This window comes from Pyrgilauda ruficollis, unplaced genomic scaffold (assembly GCF_017590135.1).
Source record: "Pyrgilauda ruficollis isolate IOZ18807 unplaced genomic scaffold, ASM1759013v1 scaffold56, whole genome shotgun sequence".
In the NCBI taxonomy this organism is placed as follows: Eukaryota; Metazoa; Chordata; class Aves; order Passeriformes; family Passeridae; genus Pyrgilauda; species Pyrgilauda ruficollis.
Genome location: NW_024527266.1, coordinates 1,215,594 through 1,239,299, shown reverse-complemented (window position 1 = coordinate 1,239,299; position 23,706 = coordinate 1,215,594). Strand labels below are relative to the sequence as shown.

Below are 23,706 nucleotides of genomic sequence, written 5' to 3'. Positions count from 1 at the left end.
TAGGGTACATATGCATTTTGATTATGTGTCACATTGTTTTATATTACTTAACATGAGGGTGGTTGTACATTCTTAGATGTTATTTTGATATCTTCAGATCAAAATATTTGGGGAATGTCTTCCGGAAAATATTTCTGATTTTCTTTTTTCTGTATTGATTCAGAATGAAAACCTTTTTGGAAACATTAATATTTGCTATGCAGCTGAGGTCTGGTTTTCTGGATTACTTCTGCCTTAAGATCACAGAGACAATGTAAAGCGAAATAAAATATATTCTTTGGCAGAGACAGCAACACTATTCCAGCTAGAGAAAATAGAAATATAACTAGAGAAGATGGAAAGCATATCTCCATAATTTTCTCCAAGGTGGCTTGGGAGACAAGCTATCACATCTGCCTAATAGGCTTTTAGGCACCAGTAAGAGTTACAACACCTGACAAGTTGCATAATGCTCTACCCTAGGACAGTGTATGAATGAGTGCACATTCCCAGGCCATTGCAAGAACAAACCAGAGCGTGTTAGCTCATACATTTTACTGTGTGTTTGTGACAAGCTAAAAGGGCATGTACAGGCAGTTATTCCAGCTCAGTTCTTACACAGTAAGTCACATTATCTGATCCATGTATCTGAGCCTTAAAGCTTACATGATGTTCATTTCTGCCTTTGTCTGTGTCCCATATGAAATCTCAATGAATACTGGTGAAAGTGAGATGTTTTTTCTTGTGTCATTAAAAATAAAGTGAAAATACAGAAAGAAATTATGCAGCTACAGTAAATACATGCCAACATAATTTCCTGAACCTTTTTTTGTTTATCTTGGCATGAGAAATAATAATTGAGAAATAAGTATTTCAGGGGTAAGTTATTAGAACTGAGATTTTGGACTTGTACATGAGAAATTAAAAACATTGACAAGCATTAAGGTTTGTTCATTTTTTCCCTATCCGTTGTTTTAAAGGCTGAAGTCTATAGTATTTTGGGAAATCCATGAGGCTAAAATAATGAAAGCAGATTGATGCTCCATGGTAAAGAAGGTATCTGCTTCTTGCAAATGGACTTCTGACATTTCTTTTGATGGTAGCTGTACTACCCTGAGAAGGATCTGTGGACTGCTGAGTTGTGAAATGTGCTAGTAGATTATGGGCAGGGTCAGTCTCTTCCTAGCAACTGTGCCAACCCATTCCAGCCCAGCTGCATCTGCATTTTCTGTTGGTTTGGTTTTTTTATTTCTCCTCATCCCTTATTAGCCGATGTTTCTTATCTTGATTTATTCTACTTCATCTGTAAGGGAGTGGCTATAAACAGGCAGACTTCCAGCTTGGAGTCAACAAGTGTTGGTTTAAATAGTGTCCTTCAGCCTCTTTTTGCCTTAGGCTCCATTCAGCCAGTTGAGCTCCCTTTCATATTTCCTCACAGTAAATGTCTTGTGATGTCTGATGTGCTCTCCAGTGTGTTCCAGGTGTCTCATAGGTTGAGAGATGCTGTCATTTATCTGTATGAACAGAGTTGCTTAGGATATGTTAGCTTCTGGCTTGTAATTTCCTTTGTTTGCTTGTGCATTGCACTCTGTTAGTATTACCAGTTTTCAGTAGCACCAGTGGGTCTTTGATATGATCCCTTTGCTCTCTCCCAGATTTTCCACCTTCTTAAAAAATTATTTATGGGATCTAATCTGAAAAATTGTAATCTCTCAGAGTTATTTTTAGATTGATTTCCATTCACTGCTTGAATGCTTTCATAGTGCTCTGGCTTAGTTTTTTTTTTTAATATACCTTGGCCAATCACTGCTGCTCACACTCTTTGAAACAGCATTCAAGACACACTGGGGTTACTGACATTCCACTGAATTACAGATACCACAGGAGAGTATTGCAAGCACCTTTCAAGCCAATTATGAAATGGAGTTAATCATATCTGCCTTTATGTCTTGTTCTCAGCCCAACCTTGTGTTGGACCATACTGAAATAGCTGTGGTTCTATGTAAGCAACATACAATGATCATCTCAGGCTTGCAGTGCACTGCTGTGACCATACACACAATTTTATGAGCATAGCTGGGATTTGAAAATGGGCCTTCAAAGCATGATCCTTAATTGCTTTCTCAAAAGGCTGCAAAATAATTTCCAGTACTAGTCTCAATGCCCTCACTGAGCATGTCCCTCTTTCAAAGCACCATTCCTTTTCCTTTCTCTGACTGGATCCAAATGCAGTTCTCCCCTTCCCTCCATCCTCCGTTACCACAGCATCCTTTCAATCACTTCTCTTATTTACATTTTATAGACACATTTTAGGATATCTAATTAAGTCCTTATCTATACAAACATTCATTTCTTCGTTGATTTTTGAGCAGTGCAAACCTTCTAGACGCATTTAGTTTAAAATACATTTTACTCTAGCTGAAGCCAGCTGCTAATCAATGCAAGATAAACTGAAATAAAACTGAAGTCATAATTTCTATGTAGCATTCTACACAGGCTCACCTAAATGACTTCTAAATTACTCTCTTAAATTAAAACAGTGCAACTTTCTTATGTAGGTAAACTTTGCAAATCCAGTATTTTTTGAAGCAAAAGGGATAATATGTGTCACTCTTTTTTCTCAGTCACTCTTTGTGACATTGAGCTTTGTTCTTCAATTATGTTATCTCCATCAGAGTATGAACAGGTCTTCGTATTAGATGATCATTTTACCAACACTTAATTCTCACTAGGAGGATTTGCCATCATTGTGTTCCAAAATCAAGCAGCATTCAGATTTGTCTGGATGACATATTTCTGTCAGCATGACAAAGGATCCCACAGTGTTTAATTACTCAGGCTAGCCAGGGAAGAAGGGAAGAAATGAGCCGTGCTGAATTTGCTGTGCCAGGCCTGCTTGTCGTTTACATAAACTGGTTTATTCTGAAGGCATGGAAGGAAGGCAGTGCCCCATCTTCTGCCTTCTTCCACTGGTTGTCCCTCTCCAGATTTCCTTTGTGTTTTCCATTTATTGACTGTCTTATATCTTATGTTCTTGCAATTTGCTCATTTTCCAGGGCAGCAAGTTCTTGGCTTGGTGGAGAACCAGAGTGATTGGTATTTGGGCAATCTCTGGAAGAACCATCGGCCCTGGCCAGCGCTTGGGAGGGGCTACAACACAGGTAGGACCTGAGGGTTTGCTTTGAATTAATACCTGCAGTCAGTCTCCTGGTATAGAGAATATGAGATGTGATAATTTGCACCTCCCTTCCTAAGCTGCAGCTAAATTTTTCTTTCTAAAAAGGAAAAATGATGCAATGCATTTTGGAATTTCCAGTTTTCTCTAAATGTTGTTAGAAAAGATTGTGTGACATCCTTTGGGGAGGAACAGAGCTTTTCAGCAATCTGACAGGTCCTCAGCACATCTCCTACAAGATTTCTGTCCACGATGACTCATATATAGGCCCAGTAAGAGGGATAGGAGTTGATAATTTTCTGTAGAGAAGTAAATGGTATCACAAAATGTTAGCCCAATAAAGATAATAACCCCTGCAGGACACCAACAGGGTCATAATTGTCCTAATAAAATGCAAGCTACTGGCCATCAGTTTCTGCTGCCATGAGAAAGATATAAAGGCACTAGATCAGAGAATGTATTAGGTTACAAGAGACAGGTCTTCTCACTGATTTGTGTTTGGTATGTGAGAAAACATACCAGGTACATGAAGAACACACATATACACCTAAATCATTTAATGCAGGCCTTTAAATGCTGATGCAGTGAGTTAGGTTCTCTCTCTCTCTTTGTAATAAAAGGGCAGAACAGATGGTGAAGCCTCCATTTGGAACAGATGAGTCCATTTAAATATCTCTGCACTATCAGGAAATTACTCACCATAAAAGTGATTTTGCTTCACAGAAATATATTGGATTAAATTAAACAGACTAACTAGAAAAAGGACTGAACAAGTTGTATGGTTGGGTCATCTTATTTCTATATTCCTATGTATATTTGTGGAAATCCCGCTAATTTTTGTGAATTCATATTTTAGTGTCTGCAGAGCATCTCTGTTCTCTGGAAACGTTCAAAAGAATAGCCTAACAGAACACAGATTGGTGTGGAAACAAGATCTTGGCAGAATAGGTTTGTTTCCTATCTCTTCTTTGCCAGAATTGCAAATAGAAAGGCTAGGTCTGCCCACCCCTGTTCCCCAGCCCCCGCAAAGCATGAGACAGAGATAAGTTTCATGGATTTTTCCTGAAATCTGAAAGCTTATGTTATACACAATTCAACTTGTTGGTGTCGATTCAGTTCGCTGTTACACCACCAAGCAGTATCTTTTGTTCTGCTGAGAGATGACCACCTTCTATAGCTACCTTCTTTCTGCTGTAGTTTTGCTTTTTCCTTTCTGCCATTTTAATGCTGGCAGAGAGAAATCTGGCACAACCACATAAGATCAGAATAATGCAGTAATGTATGGTGGGTAGTATAAAATACATATATTTATATCTAAAATGCTAACGTTAAAAAAAATTCTGTGAGGCTTTAACTTACGTCGTGTTAACTTACTCTTCCAAATGGGAATTCGGAAGAGTATTTGGTATTCCAAATAGGAATACCAAATGTCAGTATATCACATAAACCTTACACTGAAAGCAAAAATAATCAAATATCTGCTGTCCTTCACATACACTGCATGTGTTTATTCTTGTATTAATGCATACCTATCAAGCCATGCAAAATCCCATAATCCTGCACAAGATTTTATTTTCCTCACAATTTCTTTTTTCACACAACTTACCTTGTAGTTATAAAAGCTCTTTTTTTAGAAAGAAACCAGAAGGTAGATAATGTATGGAAGATTGACAAGTGATCATAAGAAGTGGAATGTTGTTTTTTCAAGGATGTGGAACAAGAGGTCACTGAGTGAAACAGTGAAAGAAACTGAGAAGTAGGAGACAAGGTTATTGACAGAATCAGCAACCTTTAATATAAATTCCTGGATTGAATTAGTTGTTTGCCTCAGTAATCTAGCAGAGACTGAAGTTATACATTTCTCAGGGAAGATGAAACTGAGTCTTGTTTGATGTGTTCAGTAAATAAAAATAATTGACACTGAACGCAATGGTGTGGCCAAGGAGGACTCAGAAAATTAAAGCAGGGGGACACCAAAAAGAGAGGCAGTATCTCTAAGCAAAACACTCATGAAAGGCAGCGGTCCAGGAGGGGGAAGGCATGGAAATTCAGGTGCCTAGAGCCATACTTAGGAACTGCGAAAGGGCCTCCAAACCCCTGAAACTTTAATGAGCTAAACAGAGCTGGATCAGGGGGAGGCTCTCAGACAGACTTTGCTCTTGCTCTTGGGAGAGTATTTACTACAGACCTAGGATACAATCCTAAGAAAAGAGATTTTTATGTGATCCTCTTCAGCCAGACCTAACTCTGGCAGATTTGATTTTGGAGCACCTCTCAAAGTCAAAAGTGTTCTACTGCTCCTCACAGTTTCTGAAGATAATTTCTCTTTCACTCTTTATCTTTCTATGCCTGAGCCTCTCTGGACAACATATAGGTTGGGAGGGTCCCAGAAGGCAGATGTATTAAAGGCGGAGATCTGTTTGTTCCTTCTTCGCTGGCTCTTTAAACCCAGTAAGCATTTGCACTCCTCTCTTCCTTGTATGCCCAGGACAGATCTCCTGACAGCCAATACAGATTTTCAAGGAAAGATGTTATTTGGTTGTTTTTCATTCTTCCTCATTTGCACAGGCAGATAATCCAAGTCATACTTTAGTCCATGATAATATAATTGTTGAAAAACCAGACCAAACCCAAAGTCAGATGATTTGATTAGTGTTTAAGGTGTTAAGTTAGAACCATTCTTTATTTGTGATTACATTCTCTCCTCAAGCATTTTAGACACAATTCTTTCTGTACCACAAAGGTTTCCAAATTTCTTCCTGTACTTTACTGGTAAACACTCAGTAAGCTGCTTAATAAAATGCCCTTTTTATGTAACATCCACTCCATGTTGATTATCTGCACTGAGTTAACTCTTCCAGATTGCTCATACACTAATTCAAGCACAATTTCTTGCTCTCTAACTATATTAACTACACTGACTAAACTGTGCTTTTGAAAGTATTGCTACACTATGATTTTTCTTTTTACAGATGTTAAACTGACAGCTTCAGAGTTGCACTGTATAGTTTGACATTCATTTCAGGAGTAACAATCATCTTAGTCCTCAGAAAAGTATCTTAGAAAAGAAATTCTAAACCTAAAAGGTTTTAGTACTTTTTGGGTTTTTTTTTTAGTACTTTTAGTCTGCCTTATACTTTCCATCATGGTGGAGAATAGCTTTTAAAAGCAGCATCTGGTGACTGTTAAGGCTTCTCACCACTTCTTCAGGGATGTGAATCACCCCTGGCTTCTCTGGCTTTAGTGCAGCAGAGCCAACTTCCATCAGCTGAGATTGGACCCCTGCCTGCCAAATGGAGCTTTGGGATAAATCTATAATTTGGTTCCTGGGGGTAATTTTAAAAAACTTTGGCCCTGGGGATTTCAGACTCCTAGAATACAGAAGCCCATACTGAGGATTTGAGGTTCATCTGAAATGCACTGCCTCAGTATAGCCACTGGAAACTATAAGGAGGTGTCTCAACAGCTTGAGCAGAGAATTCATCCTCCCACACTGGGAAATGTGACATTACCAGATTCGTGGATTGGGAACAGAAGGGAATGGCTAGCACCTAGCGATTACTAGGCTATGTGTGTACTGTGCCTTATTACTCCTGTGTTTGCAATGACTGGAAGAGTGCTAGAATAAATCTCTCTCCTTTGTTGTTTCCCTGAAAAAAAAAAGACCTGTGGAAGTGGAATTGGAAATTGAAAGCATGTGTTACGTCATTTTTTGCATAATATTTAACAAATTTGAGTGATGAAAGACAAGCACAGAACAGACTGTTTATATGAAATAAGCCTGGATCACATCTTGTGCTCCTTCATGATGATGCTGTGCATCTTCAGTGCAGAAAACAAATGACTGGTGAAGCAGTGCAGAGTGGGCTGCTGGTAGTCATGGCACTGCCTGTGGTCCTGCTCAAGAAACCTGGTAACAGCTTTCAGCCGAGCTCCACAGGCTTCTGCTCATGACATTGCGGTAATTGTACTCATGTATGTTGGCTGCTTGAGAGAAGAGGATGTTGTCAAATTGTCTCAGTGAATGAAGAAATCAGAAAAGTCATGGTTTAGAGACCTTTTAAACCCACCATTGTGGCTTGACCAAGCTTAGCCATGCCCCCTCTAAAGCCATTGCAATAATCCTGTCTCCCATTAGTTCAAACATTTGTCATGTTTGGTAATGGAAGTGCTGTCATTAGGGTTGGATCAAAGTACAGGAGCCATTGCAAACAGATGAAAAATGCATTTTAATTGATAAAAAGACAATGTACAACACTGATGACAAGTCAAAAAGCAGCATTTTCTTAATCTACTTAGATTCACACTGTGCCAGTTTTTTGGATTAGATTATTCTTCCATTAAGACACTGTGAGTTTACTCAGTATATACCATTCTCATTGCAAAGCATGGTGATACACATGAGCTTTATACATGTAGAGGTGCCTTTGAAGTACAAATACTGTGCACATTGTCCAAGTAGCAGTTTAGGAATGCCAGCCTGTGGTTGCTTTTAGTCTCAACAGGAAATATCAGTCTGTGTCAAAGGTGGGAAGCTAAAGTGATAATTCTGCTTTTTGATGACCACATCCCTATCTTTGTTGTCTATAATCTGTAGCTTACACTTAAAAATAAGCTATCTTAGAGGTGACTATCCTCAAAGTATAGCTTCATTTCAGGTCTTTCTCATGTACTTTCTAAAGCATGTGATGTACTGAGAACTTATTTACATCATGTTTGACATTTCTGAAATGAGGGTCAATATGTATTTGATTTTGAAAATGATGTCTCTAGTTTGAGAGGCCTATCCATGTAGTAAAGACATTACTGTGGCTGAGTTAGTCTGATGTTCATGGCATTCTCTCAGATACCTCCTCTACTCCTTAGCAATTGACTCTCTCAGCCCCCACAAAAACTGTTTTTAAAAAACACCACCAGACTTGCTTTGAAACACTGAAAACATTTCTCTTGTAGGAAACCTGTGATTAAAAAAAAGATGGCGTCTAGACAGTCTATACCAGATTCTAGTTGTATTGGAGTAAATAAAATTTCTTTTTTCTATTCTTTTAAAAGATTAGATTGTCCTCGTTTTGGGAGTTTTATTGGTCTGACCTGAGCCCATACTGTAAAGTTCTCCATGTAATGGACATAAATCAGGCATTTAGATGTAGTATTCCAATGTAACGATTTAAAAAATCATCTTGAAGTGTTTTATTTTTAGCTTGATCAAGGCAGTTCTTTATGTGAACATACATACCTTGATCAGTAATTATGTTGTCCAGCAGTCTGAAGTGCCCTCTTTATTGCAGAGGGACAATCATTAGCAGGTTAAATTTGGATGAAAGACTTGCACATAAAAGCTTAGTAAAGGCATCAATGTGTCTACACTGAGAACAAAACCTTCTATTATATGATGGGAGAAGCCCAGACAAATGCATAGTGATTGTAAAACCAGTACGTTTTCTTCTGAAGTGCAAGTTCACTTTCCAGTTTCTCATTGTGCTAATAAAAGTGATTGTGGAAAGACAGTTCCTTTTTGTAGAGACAGCAGTTTTAGCCACAGTCCCGAAACAAAGAAAAGAGGCATCGCAGTTGAACTCCTTCTTTGGACTGTTAATAGGAAGCTTTCTGCCTGTCACAGAAAGTAGCAGAGTGACTAAGATGTCTTTCTACCCCGTGTCAAAGTCATTCCCACTAAGAGAGTGCCAACAAAACCAGTTGGATTTGGTCATAGTCAGATCACTCTCTTAGGTGCTAGGGCAACCTAGCATTTCATGTTAGGGCAAACTAAGTTCAGGACAAACCTTTCCCCTTTAAAAAAATACCAAGAGTCTTTGAAAGAGAAGAATCTGCAAAGCTGAGTGGACACAAATCTCAGAAGAAGCAGCTCATTTCTTGCCTTTCCACATTGTCTTGTCTTTATGTTCAGCTATGTCCTGGCTTTAATTGTTCGTGCTGTAGCTCCTCTGCCTTCCTCTCTGCACCAATCTTTGTCGAAGTGAGCTCAGGGGAGCACAGGAGCACTGCAGTACACTCTATATGCAGATCATCTCTACACAGTTGTTCTCACGAAAGTCACAGACAGTGAAAAGAGAAGTTTTCCCCAAGTAGGACTGTTGAATTATAGGCAATTTAGGTCAGAAAAGATCTCCCAAGGTCTTTTTGTCCTCTGAAAGTCAGCTCAGGTTGCTCAGGGCCTCTTCCAGCTGAGTTTCAAGTGTCTTCAGGGATACCTCTCAGAGCAGCCTGCTCCTGTATTCAGCCACTATTTTTCTATTCAGTGAAAAATAAAAGTAAAAATTCATAATATGTAATTAGATTTTCCTTTGCTGCAGTATGTGACTGTTACCTCTCATTCTGTCTCTGTGCATCTGTTGGAAAAGTGTTGCTCCATTAAGTAGTTTTAAAAACCAACAGGAGATCCCTCAGTCTTCTCCAGGCTGAACAAGGCCAGTTCTCCCAGCTTCTCCTTAAGAATGCCAGGCCCATGACCATTTGGGTTGTTCTCTGATGGATTTACTTCAGCATGTCAGGGTATTTATTTGACCTAGGAATCCAAAACAGTGCTTCAGGTGTGGTCTTACAAGTGCTGAGCCAAGAGTGGTAATCACTTACCATGACCTGAGGGCTAATATAGCCCAACACGTGGAATATTGCCCCAAGGTCACACTGCTGGCTCATGTTCAACTTGCTGTCCACCCAGTCTCTTAGAACTTCGCCTGGAAATCCCCTTTCTAACTACCTGTCCTCCAGCATGTACTCTCCATTCAGGAATAGTACCATTCAGGATTTTTTGTAGAATTTTAGGAGCTTTCTCTTACCCACTTGTCCAGTCAAGGATCCTGTGTAACTGCCCATCCCCAGGGAATTAGGCCACAGCCCGCAATGTGGTGTCACGTGTTACATTGCCTAGGACACATTCTATCCCATTTCCAGTTTATTAATCTGAATGCTTAACAATATCAGGCTCAGTACCAACTCCTGTGGAATACCCCCTGTAACTGAGCACCATCTGGGTGTTTTATTGCTGAACACAACCCTCCAGGCTTGGCAGTCTAACTTTGCAAGCGTCTTACCCAAACTGTACCCCAGTTTGGCTATATGAGCATGATAAACAGCTCCTTAGGCAAATCCCTGTATTTTTGTTGTGAACCTAATCCTTTTCTCTGTTACTAGAAAATAAGTGGGTGTGCAGGAGGGATTATGTTTCCTGGGTTTTGGTTTTTTATTTTTTTTAAATGCTGTAGTTAATTTCCAGGCTTGTTTGTTGTGTGCTGCTGCTTTCGTTCCCCTAATCCATTTCTTAGAGTGTTCTATTCCTCCTGAATCTCACTCAGTCAATAAACTGCCCATTAAAGTGGGGGAAAGGCAGGGGGAAGTTTTCTGCATTTTTCTGAATAGAAAACTCCAAACCTCTTTGTCATCCAAACAGAAGGAAATACCTTTCAGATCGTTCAGCCCTGAACCACATCTCCTCCTTTGTTGGTGAGATGTTGAGTGAACACCAGGCCCAGAAAAGCTGTGACGGGTTCTTGCTCACTGTGCCCATTGTTACAATTACCCTTGTGGACTACACTTAATATTGGAAACTGCTTTTGAAAGCTCTTCTCCACCGTGATGGAAAGTATAAGGCAGACACTGTGAAGACTAAAAGCCAGCCAAAATAATTAGCACCTGTGCAGGCTGCTTTTTTCCTCTTCACATAGTCCCAAGTGGAAACCTTGTAAAATTGTTGGTATTTTGACCCCTATTGAATATGATGCCTTTGAGAGGATCAAAACCAAAAAGCCAAACATAATTTAAAGCAGTGGTCCCTGTTAGCATTCACTTTTTACTGCTTGCTGTGGAAGAATAAAACATAGATAAGTATCACGAATAAGGTCCAGATCTGATATAAATGCCTGATTCTTACCTTAAAGAGACTTAAGCTGATTTACAAGAGATAAGGATTAAGAAACAGTTTCTTTTTTCTTTTAAAGGTAGGTGGTTCTTTGTTAGAGAGTCCAAGATTAATTACTTTTGGAAGAGATACTTGCTTGCAACAGGGTAAATAGCAAATTTCAGCAAACTTCCTCAGTTTTTATCCATGTGGGATCCCTTTTTCCAAACATGCCTGCACATGGAGATCCAATGACTGGACCTCCTGCACAGTAACCCTGTACAGTCTGTATTATTCTGTGATTCCTCTTCAGCACAGCTCACCCAAAGTCCAGTTCCACTGCCTTTTTTGTTGTGACACTCACTCACAGTTCTGTGCTTTGAGGCACTGACATGAAGAATTCTACATTCAGGAAGAAGTAAGAGATGCATGACAATCAGTCCAGGATGGATAATTAGATGAACTCCAGGTTTGTTATGATTGACAAAATGCTTTGTGTGATCATTGGATGTACAACCAGAGTCATTTCAAGTATGAGTACAGGAGATGCATTTGTTTTGTATGGGATGGAAGCTTTTTACTCCTGTCATACCTGATGTCTACACTGCCAGGTAACTTAGCTGCCCAGTTCATTCTTCACTCTTGGCTCCCTGTTTATCCATAGGACACAGAAATTAGTTAGTACCTTGTCTTTCTGAGGAACCGAACTGTCTTTCATTAAAAAAAAAAAAAATTAAAATTAATAATATTTAGTGTAATTTGTTCACAGTTCACTTCAGTAAGTATTTCTAGAACTAGCGTGGATAGGACTACACTCCATTTGGCACCTCTTTCCAATCCTTAAGTGTGGCATCAGAAGATTACTATTCCAAGCATGCCCCAATGACATTCTCCAGTGCATGCAACACAGACCCTCTGTTCCTTGCTAAAAACACTCCAGTCTAGCAAACTGTGACATGGCTCTCTCATAATGTTATCCACACTGAGAAATGCAAACAGAATAATCATTCTGTCTAACAACTGAAGGAACATAAACTAGACCTCAGAGAACAGTGCTGAGCAGGATGAACGTGGCCAGCAGGGTGTGCTCAGGAAAGAGCCAGACCTTGAGCAGTGCAGGCACACCCCCAGCTGTACACACACCACCAGGGCTTTGGTGCTCTGGGTGCTGGGGACCACTTCTTGGACGGTATATATTTTAAAATGTAGATTTAGCTACTTGTCCAAGGCTAAGCTCCACAGGTCAAAGGTGACCACTTAAAAATTGGCAAAATTCAGCGATAATGCTGGAAAATTTCCCATGAAGTTTGGAAAAATGGCTCCAGGAGCTTATCTGGGAGCAAGTCAAAGGATAATTTGATCCTAGGTTATTAATATTTGGAGGAAAAAATAACATTTCTTAATGGAGGGCTTGCCAATTTAGCAAAGGTTCAGCAAGATCAAATGACTGAAAGTTCAAAGAGATGTTCAAATTAGAATAAGGGAACCACCCTTCATCAGGGTAATTATGCATTGGAATAACTTATCAAAGATTGTGGTAGAATATCCATTATTGTAAATTTTTAAATAAAGATTGATTTTTTTTTCTAGAAGTTGTGCTCTAGTAGGTCCCAAATTGATTTTGAAAAATCCTCTGACCTCTGTTATGCAAGAGTGAAAAATTATCCTTTCTGACTTTATCACCTAAATAAGTATTTAATCAGGACTTTTTTTTTGTTGAAGCCACTTTTTTTCTGTTGAAGCCACCTAAGCACACAGGCAAATGAAACCACAGTTAATCTTGTGTGTAAGAATTTACTGCAGTTTTAGTATTGAAGAGAGGAAAAGTTCTTTAAAACTTTGTAGAAATTTTCAACATTCACACCACTCCCCTACCCAGTATCCCTTTTCCTTTTAAATCTCACATTTCAAAATGCTTCATAATAAGATGTCTACCTGGCCATCTTTTAGATAGTGGCCACTGTGGCACCTTCATGATGTGCTTCAGACATGTTCAGAGATGCACACGGAGCAGTGTCAGCTGCTCCTTGTGCGTGGCAGTGGTGTGAGATGTCCTTAAGACAGATCTCAGCTTCATGTGGCCACTGCCGTGGTGCCGCAGTGTATAAAGGCTGAAACCTGCCTCCTCTCTCCCTTTGCAGGTCTGATGCTAGAGCGTGTTCTCTGAGATTTAAAAGTGCTCAGCAAAAATTTTCCCATTCTTTAGAATTTTATGAGATTTTAATGATGTGCCTCTTACAGGGTTTTTTCCTTTCTTAGGAGCCATTTCCATAGTTTACCAAATGAGAGCTCCCTGGAATATTTCTTTTTTGCCTCTAAAATGTAATTTCTCTGTGCTGTATACTCACAAGGGTCACAGGGTGCAAAGGCTGTAAGCAGGAGCTTTTCAAAAGCCATGTAAGGAGCTTCTTCACAGATGGTTTTTGTCTCCAACAACCCTTTGCAGAGGGTTCAGGATACAGGCTTTGAGGAAAGTTACTATCCTTAATGTCTTCCTTGATGCCCAAGCAAGTACGGCAGCTGGGAAGAACCCCTAGTTTCCATTTTTTTGCTTTCCTAATATTTTGGTTATTTTCCAGCCATGTTGCTTTCCATGTTAGGCAAATCTTTTCAGCAATTTGGGCTGTTAAGCGTGTGAATTTTTACTGCTTGGGACTTTATATGCTTGGGATCTGTGTGAGAGAAGGCCAATTTCTTCAGGTGTAGAGATGATTTTTCTTTGCTGACTTCTGAAAGGCCTGTGGAATTGTTAGTTCTCTTCACTAGACTCTGGGAGATAAAAGGAGAGAGAATTACTGAGCAGGATGGTCTCTAAGTAGCAGACGTTTTCCTCCATAGACCTGCTCAAAGTCTTAAGGCTCATGATTCTTCTCCTCCAGACCTTCTGGACTCTGCAATCAAGGAAATTCCTCTGTAGCAGCTTTGAGACTTTAAGAAAGTTGGAGAAATTCCCCCAGAAGTGGAAGTCATAAAATAGAAGATAGAAAACATTTTTCTCTTCTTCCAAATTGCTCAGGAAGAATAGCATCTAAGCAGTAAAGAACCAGAAAACTGGGACATTCTGAGCTACAGTGAGCAGCTCAATAATAAGAAGTTAAAACTGTGCTTGAGTAAAACATTCATCTTAATTCTGCCTAAGGAAAACTAGCATACTTGGAAAGAAGAGAATAAATAAAGTGAAACTCTTCTATTTCATTAAATGGTCATCAGGAAGTGTAAACAAAATGTTTATAATGCTTCATGAGGAACCAGCCTCCCAACAGAGAGACTGCACAACATTTCAAAATGCGCTCTATGACAACTTCACTTTTAATACATGTGCAGAGAACGAGGACTATTGCATCCTGTCACCGTGCCTGGAGGGACACACACTTTGTTTCAAAACAGCTTCTCAGCCCTGTTCAGTTTTGTGAGAGAAAAGTTCCAGTGTGGAATCATCATTTATTCTCAATGAACACATTGTACATCCCTGCAAGTTTTTATTAGTTTGGGTATTTAGATTGTGAAAGGCTTTTTTTGAGAAAAGAAGGCTGGTGCTTGTAAGTTCATGGTTAAATAATGTATCAGGGTACTCCAGAAATGTGCTAGAATGACAGTCCTTCAGTCACATCACGTGAAAAGCTGTAGAAAAATACAGCTTTATTACATTAATGATATGGCTGGTCAAATTATGAGCAACAGATAGTCTATAAACCAAGTGAGATAAACGCTGTGAATTTCAACCACACAAAGATGTAAATTTTAAAATGTGTGCAGTGGCTTGGTTTGGAATTATAGCTTTAATTTAATTTAATTTAATGTTTTAGTCCCTAACAGCCATATACTTGTGTTTTTCTGTGTGCTCTTGGTACTGTGGGTGGAAAACAGAGGGCGCAGTCAGTAGTGTGAAGCTGTTTCTCAGTGGATTCCAAATGCAGTCCTTAACAAACCTGGTCATTGGAGCCCTGACCAGCAAAGGCATAGTCACATTCCTAGCATTACGCACTGGGACAGTTTCCATTGACTTCAGGTACAATAAATCAGAATTAAAAGAAGTTGCAAGTATTTGCTGGAGTACTCAGCAGTCAGCACTATCATGGAGCCTCTCCTAGGACAGCAGAGCTACAAGTCTCTTCCATAGCACTTATGGATTCAAATTTTTGGTGCCAAATCTCTTTCACAAAACATGATAGATTACTGCCCTAAATGTCTGACTCAGATATTTATTACAAAATCTGAATAATTTCAGGCCTGTTTAACATTATTTCTTACAGACTCAGTAAGTTCATTATTTCTCTTAGACTCATGGTTTGGTGTGTGGTCTTTGGTGTGCTGCTGAGCTGTAGCAAAATCCCAGTCATTTTTTAAAAACTCTCTATTGCTTTATGATGTATTTTGAAGCATGTCTTACCTCTCTGTTTTGGATATTATGATGATACCTACTTGTTGTTTGTCTAGCTGGTTCACTGTTGCAGGCCTAATTTGAAGAAGAACTTTAAAAAACCTGACAGGGATAGACTCTGAGGTGCTGCTCATATAAGATGGCATTGCCTCAATGGCTCACAAAAGCATCCTGTTCCACCCAAAAGGAACAGGCAAGATCCTATAGAAAATGGTTTCTTAGGAGCTACATTTTCTGCCTCCACAGCACTGAGTAGTTTTTTCAGGCACCTTAAAAGGCCCATTGTAATAAATTGATTGAGTTTGAAAGCTTGTCCAGTTTCACTATAACATCTCTAAGTCATTCTGTTCTGTCTTAAAATGTTGTTTATTGCTTCCAGCTCTACTATATGTTCCTCTCTGAATTTCAGGAGGAGCCATTGTCTTTGATCCAGAAGCAAGAGGTGGGGATGCTTGGTAGTATTCCAAGGGAAATGGCTGATCTTTCTGCAGACTTTCAGTTTACTATTCAGAAAAATGAAATAAAATATTGTGTTCTGGAGCAGATTTACAAAAGCAAAAAAAAAGAACAAATTTGCTGACATGTCTTAAAGCATCTCTGGAAACCGTTGCTTAGTGAAAACATTGGAAGAACAAAGAAGTTGTTTTCAATTGAATCAAAAAATGGGAATAGGATGGAAAAGGTGACTCCCAAACTTTGGTTAGTTTAAGTAAATAGAAAATTTATTTTCCTTTTCAGATCTTGTAATAATTTTCAATACAATTTTTAATTTGTATCAATTTTGAGATTAAAATTATTTTCAAGTAAATTGAGTTTAAAATGTACCAAAAAAAAATTTGCAGTGCTTTCCAGCTGAAACATTTTAATCCAAATATGTTAATTCAGGTTTATTGCCCTGTTTTATTCAATTTATTCACCAATTTGTGTTTTTTTTTTTTTTTTTTTTTTTTTTTTTTTTGTGCTTAGGGGGAGTTTTTTTTATTTTGCTTTTGGAGCTGGGTTTTTAGTGTGTCCTTAAATGACATTTTTGAGAAACTGCTTTGTTTGTTTGTTTGCCTTCTTGTTTGTTTGCCTATTTGAGCAGTTCAGAATCTGTCAAATTTTGGTAGTTCAAGCAAAATCTCATCAAGCAGCAGGAGAGAAATGCCATTCAAGTTATAACAAGACTAGGATGTTTTCCACAAATTTAATAATAAAGCATACTTTTTCTCCTAGATCTTGGAGATATTTACATCTCTGGATATGCCTGAACTATTTCCTCAGGACAAAGAAAATAGGGTGTTCTGTGGCTGATCATAATTTGTTTAATACTCATGAGATGTTTGGGTTGCCACTTTTCTCTTTTTCTTTGTTTGCTGCCAAGCTTTCCTTCTGTTTTTCTCAGGTAGGTTAGGGCAGGAAGATGCTGCACTTCTCAAAAGATCAGAAGTCCTGCTGCCTGGGGCCAGATGTTAATAAAATATTCCTTTCATTTCTTGTTTTTCCTCCAGTCTCTTCTTCTCCCAGCAGAGCAGATGAGAGTGAGTCCCTTTTCCCCTTATGTTCAGCTGTATGTCATCTTGAATTTAGTCTGAGATTTCACTCAATTTGACTCTGAGGGAAGCGGGTCCTGAGGCAAATATTTTCCTTTCCTTATTTCAGACATTTTGCCTGCAAACTAATTGTGTAGATTGAAGTTAGTTCATTTGTTATGTTTGCTGTTGGCAACACAACAATATAGAGGAGAACCTGAAGTTCACGGTTCTGAAAAAAAACTAATTTTTCTTCTGTGTGAGCTGTTTTAAAAGTTCCCAAAACACATGCTTTTTCTTTGCTTTTGGACTCAATAACACTAACTAAGTGAGTAGTATTAAATTCTCCTCTTAGTAGAAATATCTTCTTTTCATTAATACTGATAAGTAAATAGTTAAACTTCCTATAAGTATTCTCCGGCAGCAGTAAATTAGAAGCCTAAATACAAACTGTACAAAGGTGTTAAACTCAAGCCTGCAGGTGAATTAAAATAGAAGTCACATTGAAATTAGTTTTGATGGTGAAACAGTAAAACTTTATGAATATTTTCAGTAGCCATGATTGCATTATAATTTAGTACATCCTTTCTCACATATATTCCAGTTTTTTCACTCCATCTGCCTCTTCCACTCTCAGCTGTTACCATGATAGCCCCTCAGGACAGCATAATCTTGTTAGCTGCAATGCCATAATCTGCTGCTACCATAAAAGTGGAAGTCAAAAAAAAAAGAGAATACTGCACATATTGAAATATTTCCCCTTTTCTTCCTCAGACTGGAGGCTTAGAGAAATTAAGAAAAATTGGCCTATTGTCTATGAATTATAAAAACTATTTTATTGCAGTTAACTGAATCTTACCATTATTCTTCATTTTTCTTAATAAAGAACCTTCTCAGTTGCATTTCACTGCAAAGCTGACAGTTCTTTCCAGCTGGAAAAAATCCTCTGCCAGAGAGGTGATCTCCCACCCAGTTTATTGCTGCAGCACAAGGAGCCTCTTTCACACTGATGTAGAATTTCAGACAATGCATAATGGCTCTCTTAGAAGCTCATGCATGCACACTACATGCTCCAAAGTAGGCTTTCCTTATGCTGGAGAGAAGACAAACACACTGGCATAAATAGACTGTAGCATGTTGTGACAATGCGTCCCTTTCCAATCCAACCTCTGGAAGCAGAAAGGTTGACTGAAGATGAAAGGGGATCCCACCAGCACAGGTTCCAGCATCCTTGGGGACCAGATGGACTAAATGGAAAACACAACTAAAATAGGCCACAAAATGCACGGCCAGAAGAGGTTTGCTTTTTATTCATAGTAGTGCCAGGTTTTACTAGAAAGAAACTTGCCATGTCATAGAAACTAAATACAGGAAGTAACTGGAACCACCTATGTCCTCTCCCAACCAGAGCAGCACTTTTCCAGGTACATTTTCTAATTCTGGTGTAGTCTGATTTGGAAAGACTCGTGAAATAAAGTAGTTTATCTGCCATTTTTAGTTATTTCACGACAGCGGTTTTATGAGAGTTTTTCTTAAGCATTCAGACTACATTTTCTTTCTTTTTCTCATTACTTTTAGTTTTATCAACTTGGACTCCCTGAGGCAGCTTTTCCCTGTGCCTGCTTTGTGTCATTTCATATTCTTCTGTGTAGCTGCCATGGTTCTCTACAGTTGCCATGATATTTTTTTGTAAGACCTCTTGTTAAATGTCATTTGCAGATGTCGTTACTGTTCTGTTTACTTCCTCCCTGCACTAATGAAGATATGAAACAACACAGAACCCATCACTGATTTTACTGGGTTTCTGTCAGCCTGCAAGACTGCTGTTTATCAGTACTCCTTCTTTGTGGTCCTTCAGTCTGCATTCATTCCCCACGACAGTGCTCTTATCTAAGCCTTTCCAAATTCATTTTTCAAGCAGATTTTTCTAAGACACTGTAGGAAAGGTTTTGCTGGTGTTTAATATAGCATCATTGCTTCCGCTGTTTTCCATTCTTGTACACTAGGAATTTTGCCAGCCAAAAAGCAGCTGAGGAATACAATGCATGTTGAGGTACCTTTCTTCCAAGTTAAAATTTCCCATTTGAGGATCCTGTTCTGTGCAGACTTGGTGCCTTAATGGCTGGCCCTCTCAAGGTCTAGGTTGTAACCAGCACTGACAATCTGCTCCTCAGAGAAGCTTCAAAGATTGCAATCAGATGTGTCAGATAACTTCTTGTCATGTTTTAGCTGCTGAATCAGCACATGGGCAGGGTGGGCCTTGGCTGGTACATGGCATCACGGGTTCCCTTTGTCTCTGCCCCATGTTTCCCTTCAGGGGTGATCTTGCTGCTCCTCGATAAATTGCGGAAGATGAAGTGGGAGCAGATGTGGAGACTGACAGCGGAGCGGGAGCTAATGAGCATGCTGTCCACTTCACTGGCTGACCAGGTGAGTAGGACATTGCAGGACTGTGGGACAAGCACTGAGCCATGGGTTGGGGAAGGAAAGAAATGGAGAGGGGATGAGATGTGGGAAAAGGCAAGGGAAAGCTGTTGTGCCTGTAGTCATTGTTGAATCATTCTGGGCAAAATGTGGAAGAGAATGGAGCTTTAGTCACAAAGTTTGATTCCTCTTACAACACTGACATTTTTACCTCCCCTGCTCAGATGATTCATAAGAGGGACAAAAGGGGTTTTCAAGCTTTCATTTTCTGTCCTCCCTTCTTTAACACAGAGCTCTCCAGGCACCAGAAGTCCAAATAAACTGTGTCTTTTCCCACTGGTTATTGTCTAATCAGACTTTAGCTTTAAGAGTCTCCTGTCATTTCTGTACTGTTTTCTGGCAGATGAGTCCCAGACGTCTTTTAATGTACTCCTTGCCACAACAGCCCTGTAAAGACAAAAGTGCTGCTGTCTCCCTGCTACAGATAGGAAGCCGAGGCCTAGAGAAGAAATAGTGTGCCTAAACATAGAAATACAGTTTGTGAGTTTGTGCTTCTTTCCAGCTCTCGGTTTAAACCCAGAAACGCTGTTAACATACTAGACCTGAACCAATAATTCTTGCTCAACAGCTTGAACATGTTAACTCAGTCCAGCGTCATATTTAGATATTTGTTCTCCTTCTGATCTACTCTGGCTCCTGACCAGTCACCACAAAGGAGGCACGCTCCTTACTGTGTACATGGAGATGTGCACTTTTTACAGCATCTCTGCAGGGTGATCCAACAACTCCTGAGGATCATTAAAAAGATTCTTGCAGCTTCACTGTCTTTTCAGTCAGATCCTGAGTTGCTGTCTAATACCTACATGGGGCAGAATTTTGCAGAGTAGAGGAGGGCTGCTTGTGTCTTCCCCTAATACCTTACCTTCAGATTGTCCTTTTAACGTACTTCTCCAACAGAGTGGCTGCTTAGGGGCAAAACACTTTCTGTCCCTCATGGTGTAGGCTGCTCTGCAATCTGTCCTACACGCCTTATCCATAAAGTACCTGGAGTACTTGTTGCAACAATAAAGTGCTAGCTAAAAGTCTCGTCTAGTAATTCACCTTGAAGCAATTTAGCTTCCAGATTCGTTTCCCTCCCCTTTGTTAAAAAGTGGTGCAGTAATCAGTACCAGCAGGCACTGTGTCTTTTACTGCCTGTTACTCTCCCTGGTGACAGGAACAGGAGCCACACCTCATGCCAGCAGTACAAGATGTATGTTAGAAAACTTTGCTGGAGTCCCTTAGCTCTGTGTGTCAGGAGAGCTTGTTCCTCTTGTCTGGATCTATATGTCACACCTTAGATTAACAGCACCCTCCAAGGCAACAGAATTGTGGAGAAAGGTTTAGAGACTCCACCTTTCATCACCACTGGAATTTCTGCCTGTGAGGGGGAGAAGGAGAGTCAGCTGGGGGAGGAGTTGAGATCACCTCACACAGTGGAAACAACACACCCAAATGTTTCTCTGTTATTTTTCTGCTAGGATATCTTCAATGCAGTCATCAAACAAAATCCCTTCCTTGTCTATCAGCTCCCATGTTTCTGGAATGTGCAGCTTTCTGATCACACCCGTTCCGAGCAGTGCTACAGAGATGTGTCTGACCTGAAGGTATGTTGCACAGGAGGTTGGAAGGGTGGTGTCCTCTGGAACAGAGAATGAGGGACTGCTGTCAGAGAAAGATGAACTTAAGTAGGGGGGAAGCTAACACATACAGTTTATAAAGACACCCACATGGGGAAAGGAAGTGTGACTTTGGTTTTGTGCATTTTGACTACGACTAGAAAATTCAAATATAGATGCTGCTTTGGGATTTGGCAAGGTGTTAAAGAAGGGCTTTGCCTTCTTACATTCTTCACCTGCCACCTGTGCCAGTGCAGCTTACTGCTGAATTCTTATTGCTTTCCCAGGTCTTAGCTCTTCCTAGACAAAGAATACAAAACCTTTCCTTTTTGTACTGGACAAGCTTGAAACTCTTTACTGAACATAATTTAATAGAGTGAAATTCAGAGAGGATTGGGCAGACCCTAGCTAGAAATGCATTAGGAGAAGTGTAAAGACATTGCTCACTTCATATTTAGCCTTTGCATACACTTTACCCAGTCATGTTGCCACTCATTTTTCCATGTTTTGTCCTGAAGAAAAGAAGGCTGAGTAAAACCCTATTAATTTAAGAAAATGAAGCTATAGTGTCAGTTTAATAGCATATTTTTCACTATTAAGAAGTAGAGTATAAAAGCAGGATGAATTTTAACAGATATGAGTAAATAGACATCAATTGTGCTGTGGCCATTTTGAAAGACTGGACTCAGAGACTCAAATATAGCATGCAGGAAGCTCAGAATTGAAGCTTGATAGAGCTTTGTCCAGGTGCAGAGTAAGATTGTGCAGCAATGGATTCCATCAGAGCGGACTAGTAGCATCAGAACATAGTAAATATTAGGTAGTTTTCAGTGACTGATTTTAGAATTCAGTTAAGGTTTGTATATTTGGTCTTCTGTTTTGAGAATGTAAATGAGGTTTAAAAAAAAAAAAGGCACACCATCCAAACTCACTTAATGCAGGACCAACATAGACCCAGTTGCACAACACCTTGTACTGATGAGTGTCGAGTCTCCAAACACTGTGGTTTCACATGCTCCCTGGCCCCATGTTTCAGAGTTTGGCCACCCTCTTTGTACAACATATAGCCTAAATCTAACAAAGTTTTCCCTTGTAGCAATTGGTAGAGTAACAGCAGGAGTATTCAATATGAACACCAGATGCAGGATGAATGTAGAAAATCAATCAGTCTCAACACACTGATTGAAAAAGCTGTGCTTCCAAGAGAAAAACATTCTTCTACATGGGTTAACTGACCTGTCAAAATTGGCCATCATTGATTGAATTTCATATATGAAGTATTCACAACTGTCTGTTCAGGTGTGGTCCTTAGAGGACAGCTTTTAAAGTTAAATCACTGTAGTGTCTGTACACTAGTCACTAAATGGTTTATAATACCTGTTTGTAGGGCAGGATCAACACAGGCACTTTAAAATCATCATTTTATGTCTTGAAACAAAGTGCTGGTAGAGATTTTAGTACTGCATTCATATTGAGAATCATATATGATAGTGATTGCAGGGCCTGAAACAAAAAGAAAGATGTGTAACAGGGAAAATGTTTCCTAAAAGATGTACTTCAGGAAAATACACCTCCCAACTGTGACATATGACAGTATTTTGCTGTGAATTAGAGGCTGAGATTAATTTATGTGATTGAGACAGTCAGATTGGAATCAGCACAAGGTAAAGACACAGCCATTTACATGAGGAAAAGATACAGAAGCTGGTAACAAGGATCAAGGGTTTGGTTCACCAAATGGTTTGAGTCACTGTAGGGACTCTGCAGTATCCATATAGGAGTGGCAGATAAAACACACACCTACAGGAGAAGATGCCCTCTTGGCAAGGCAGCTGATGGGCAGGCAGGATAGCTGTAAGGTGCTTCCAAGGTTGCTGTACATCTCGATTTAGGCAGCCAAAGTGTCATCTTTATGAGTGGGTTTGGAGACTGGTGGAGCTCAGAGCAGATGTCTGATCTTCTGAGTCCAGTCACTGTATTAACTAATCTGCTTCAGGTGTGGGGCATGTAATTTCTTTATAACACCTGTAAGTAAGCACATGACAGAAGTATTTTAAAAACAAAGAAAATCTTTCTTTCTTGTCAGTTAATTGATTTATCTTTACAACTGTAATTCAGGTTTGGTTGTTTATTGCTGTATATTGTGTCACAGTTCCGTTACAGCATAGGCAGTGAAGTCTAAGATGTGTAATACTCTCCACTGATTTTCTACTCTGAGGTATTTTAACTCAACAAGGGGGGCAGACACATAAGCAATTTCTTGAGCTATGCTGGACTTATTCACACTACTAAAATTATCCCCTACATACTAAATTAGGGCTGAAATTCTTTGCCTTGAAAGAGAGGCCAGAGCCTTATCTAGTGCACATAAAACCCATGGTTTCAATAAAGCTTTTCCCATATTGAGCAGTTAAAGAACCAACCCTTGGGCAGCACTGTTTAAAATTCTTCATACAATTAAAAAAAAAAAAAAAAAGGCATAGACCAATTAAAGTTGTAAATTTGGATTATGAAAATTATCAAAATTCTAGTTCTGTAAAGAAACCAGCTGGTTAGGTATATGAGTCTCACAAAAAATTAACAAATGTCATTACCCCAAGTTAAAAATTTCACTCTTAAAATCACCCAAGTTAGTTCCATGGCATTTAATATAAATGGTACAACACAACAGATTTGGCACATTCTGTATTGCATGGTAAGAGTGGAATGAGAAACAAGGT

The 23,706-nt window shown here is 39.3% G+C and overlaps 1 protein-coding gene across 4 annotated transcripts in view; it reads left to right on the top strand.

Moving 5' to 3' along the window:
• LARGE1 (LARGE xylosyl- and glucuronyltransferase 1) overlaps positions 1 to 23,706 on the top strand; it is a 279,159-nt gene that overhangs the window by 206,840 nt on the left and 48,613 nt on the right. For all 4 annotated transcript variants that reach the window (XM_041481415.1, XM_041481417.1, XM_041481414.1 and 1 more), the window contains 3 exons: positions 3,036 to 3,140; positions 19,222 to 19,334; positions 20,849 to 20,974. In XM_041481415.1, coding sequence (XP_041337349.1) covers positions 3,036 to 3,140; positions 19,222 to 19,334; positions 20,849 to 20,974 — 344 coding nt within the window. The remainder of the gene's footprint in view (positions 1 to 3,035; positions 3,141 to 19,221; positions 19,335 to 20,848; positions 20,975 to 23,706) is intronic.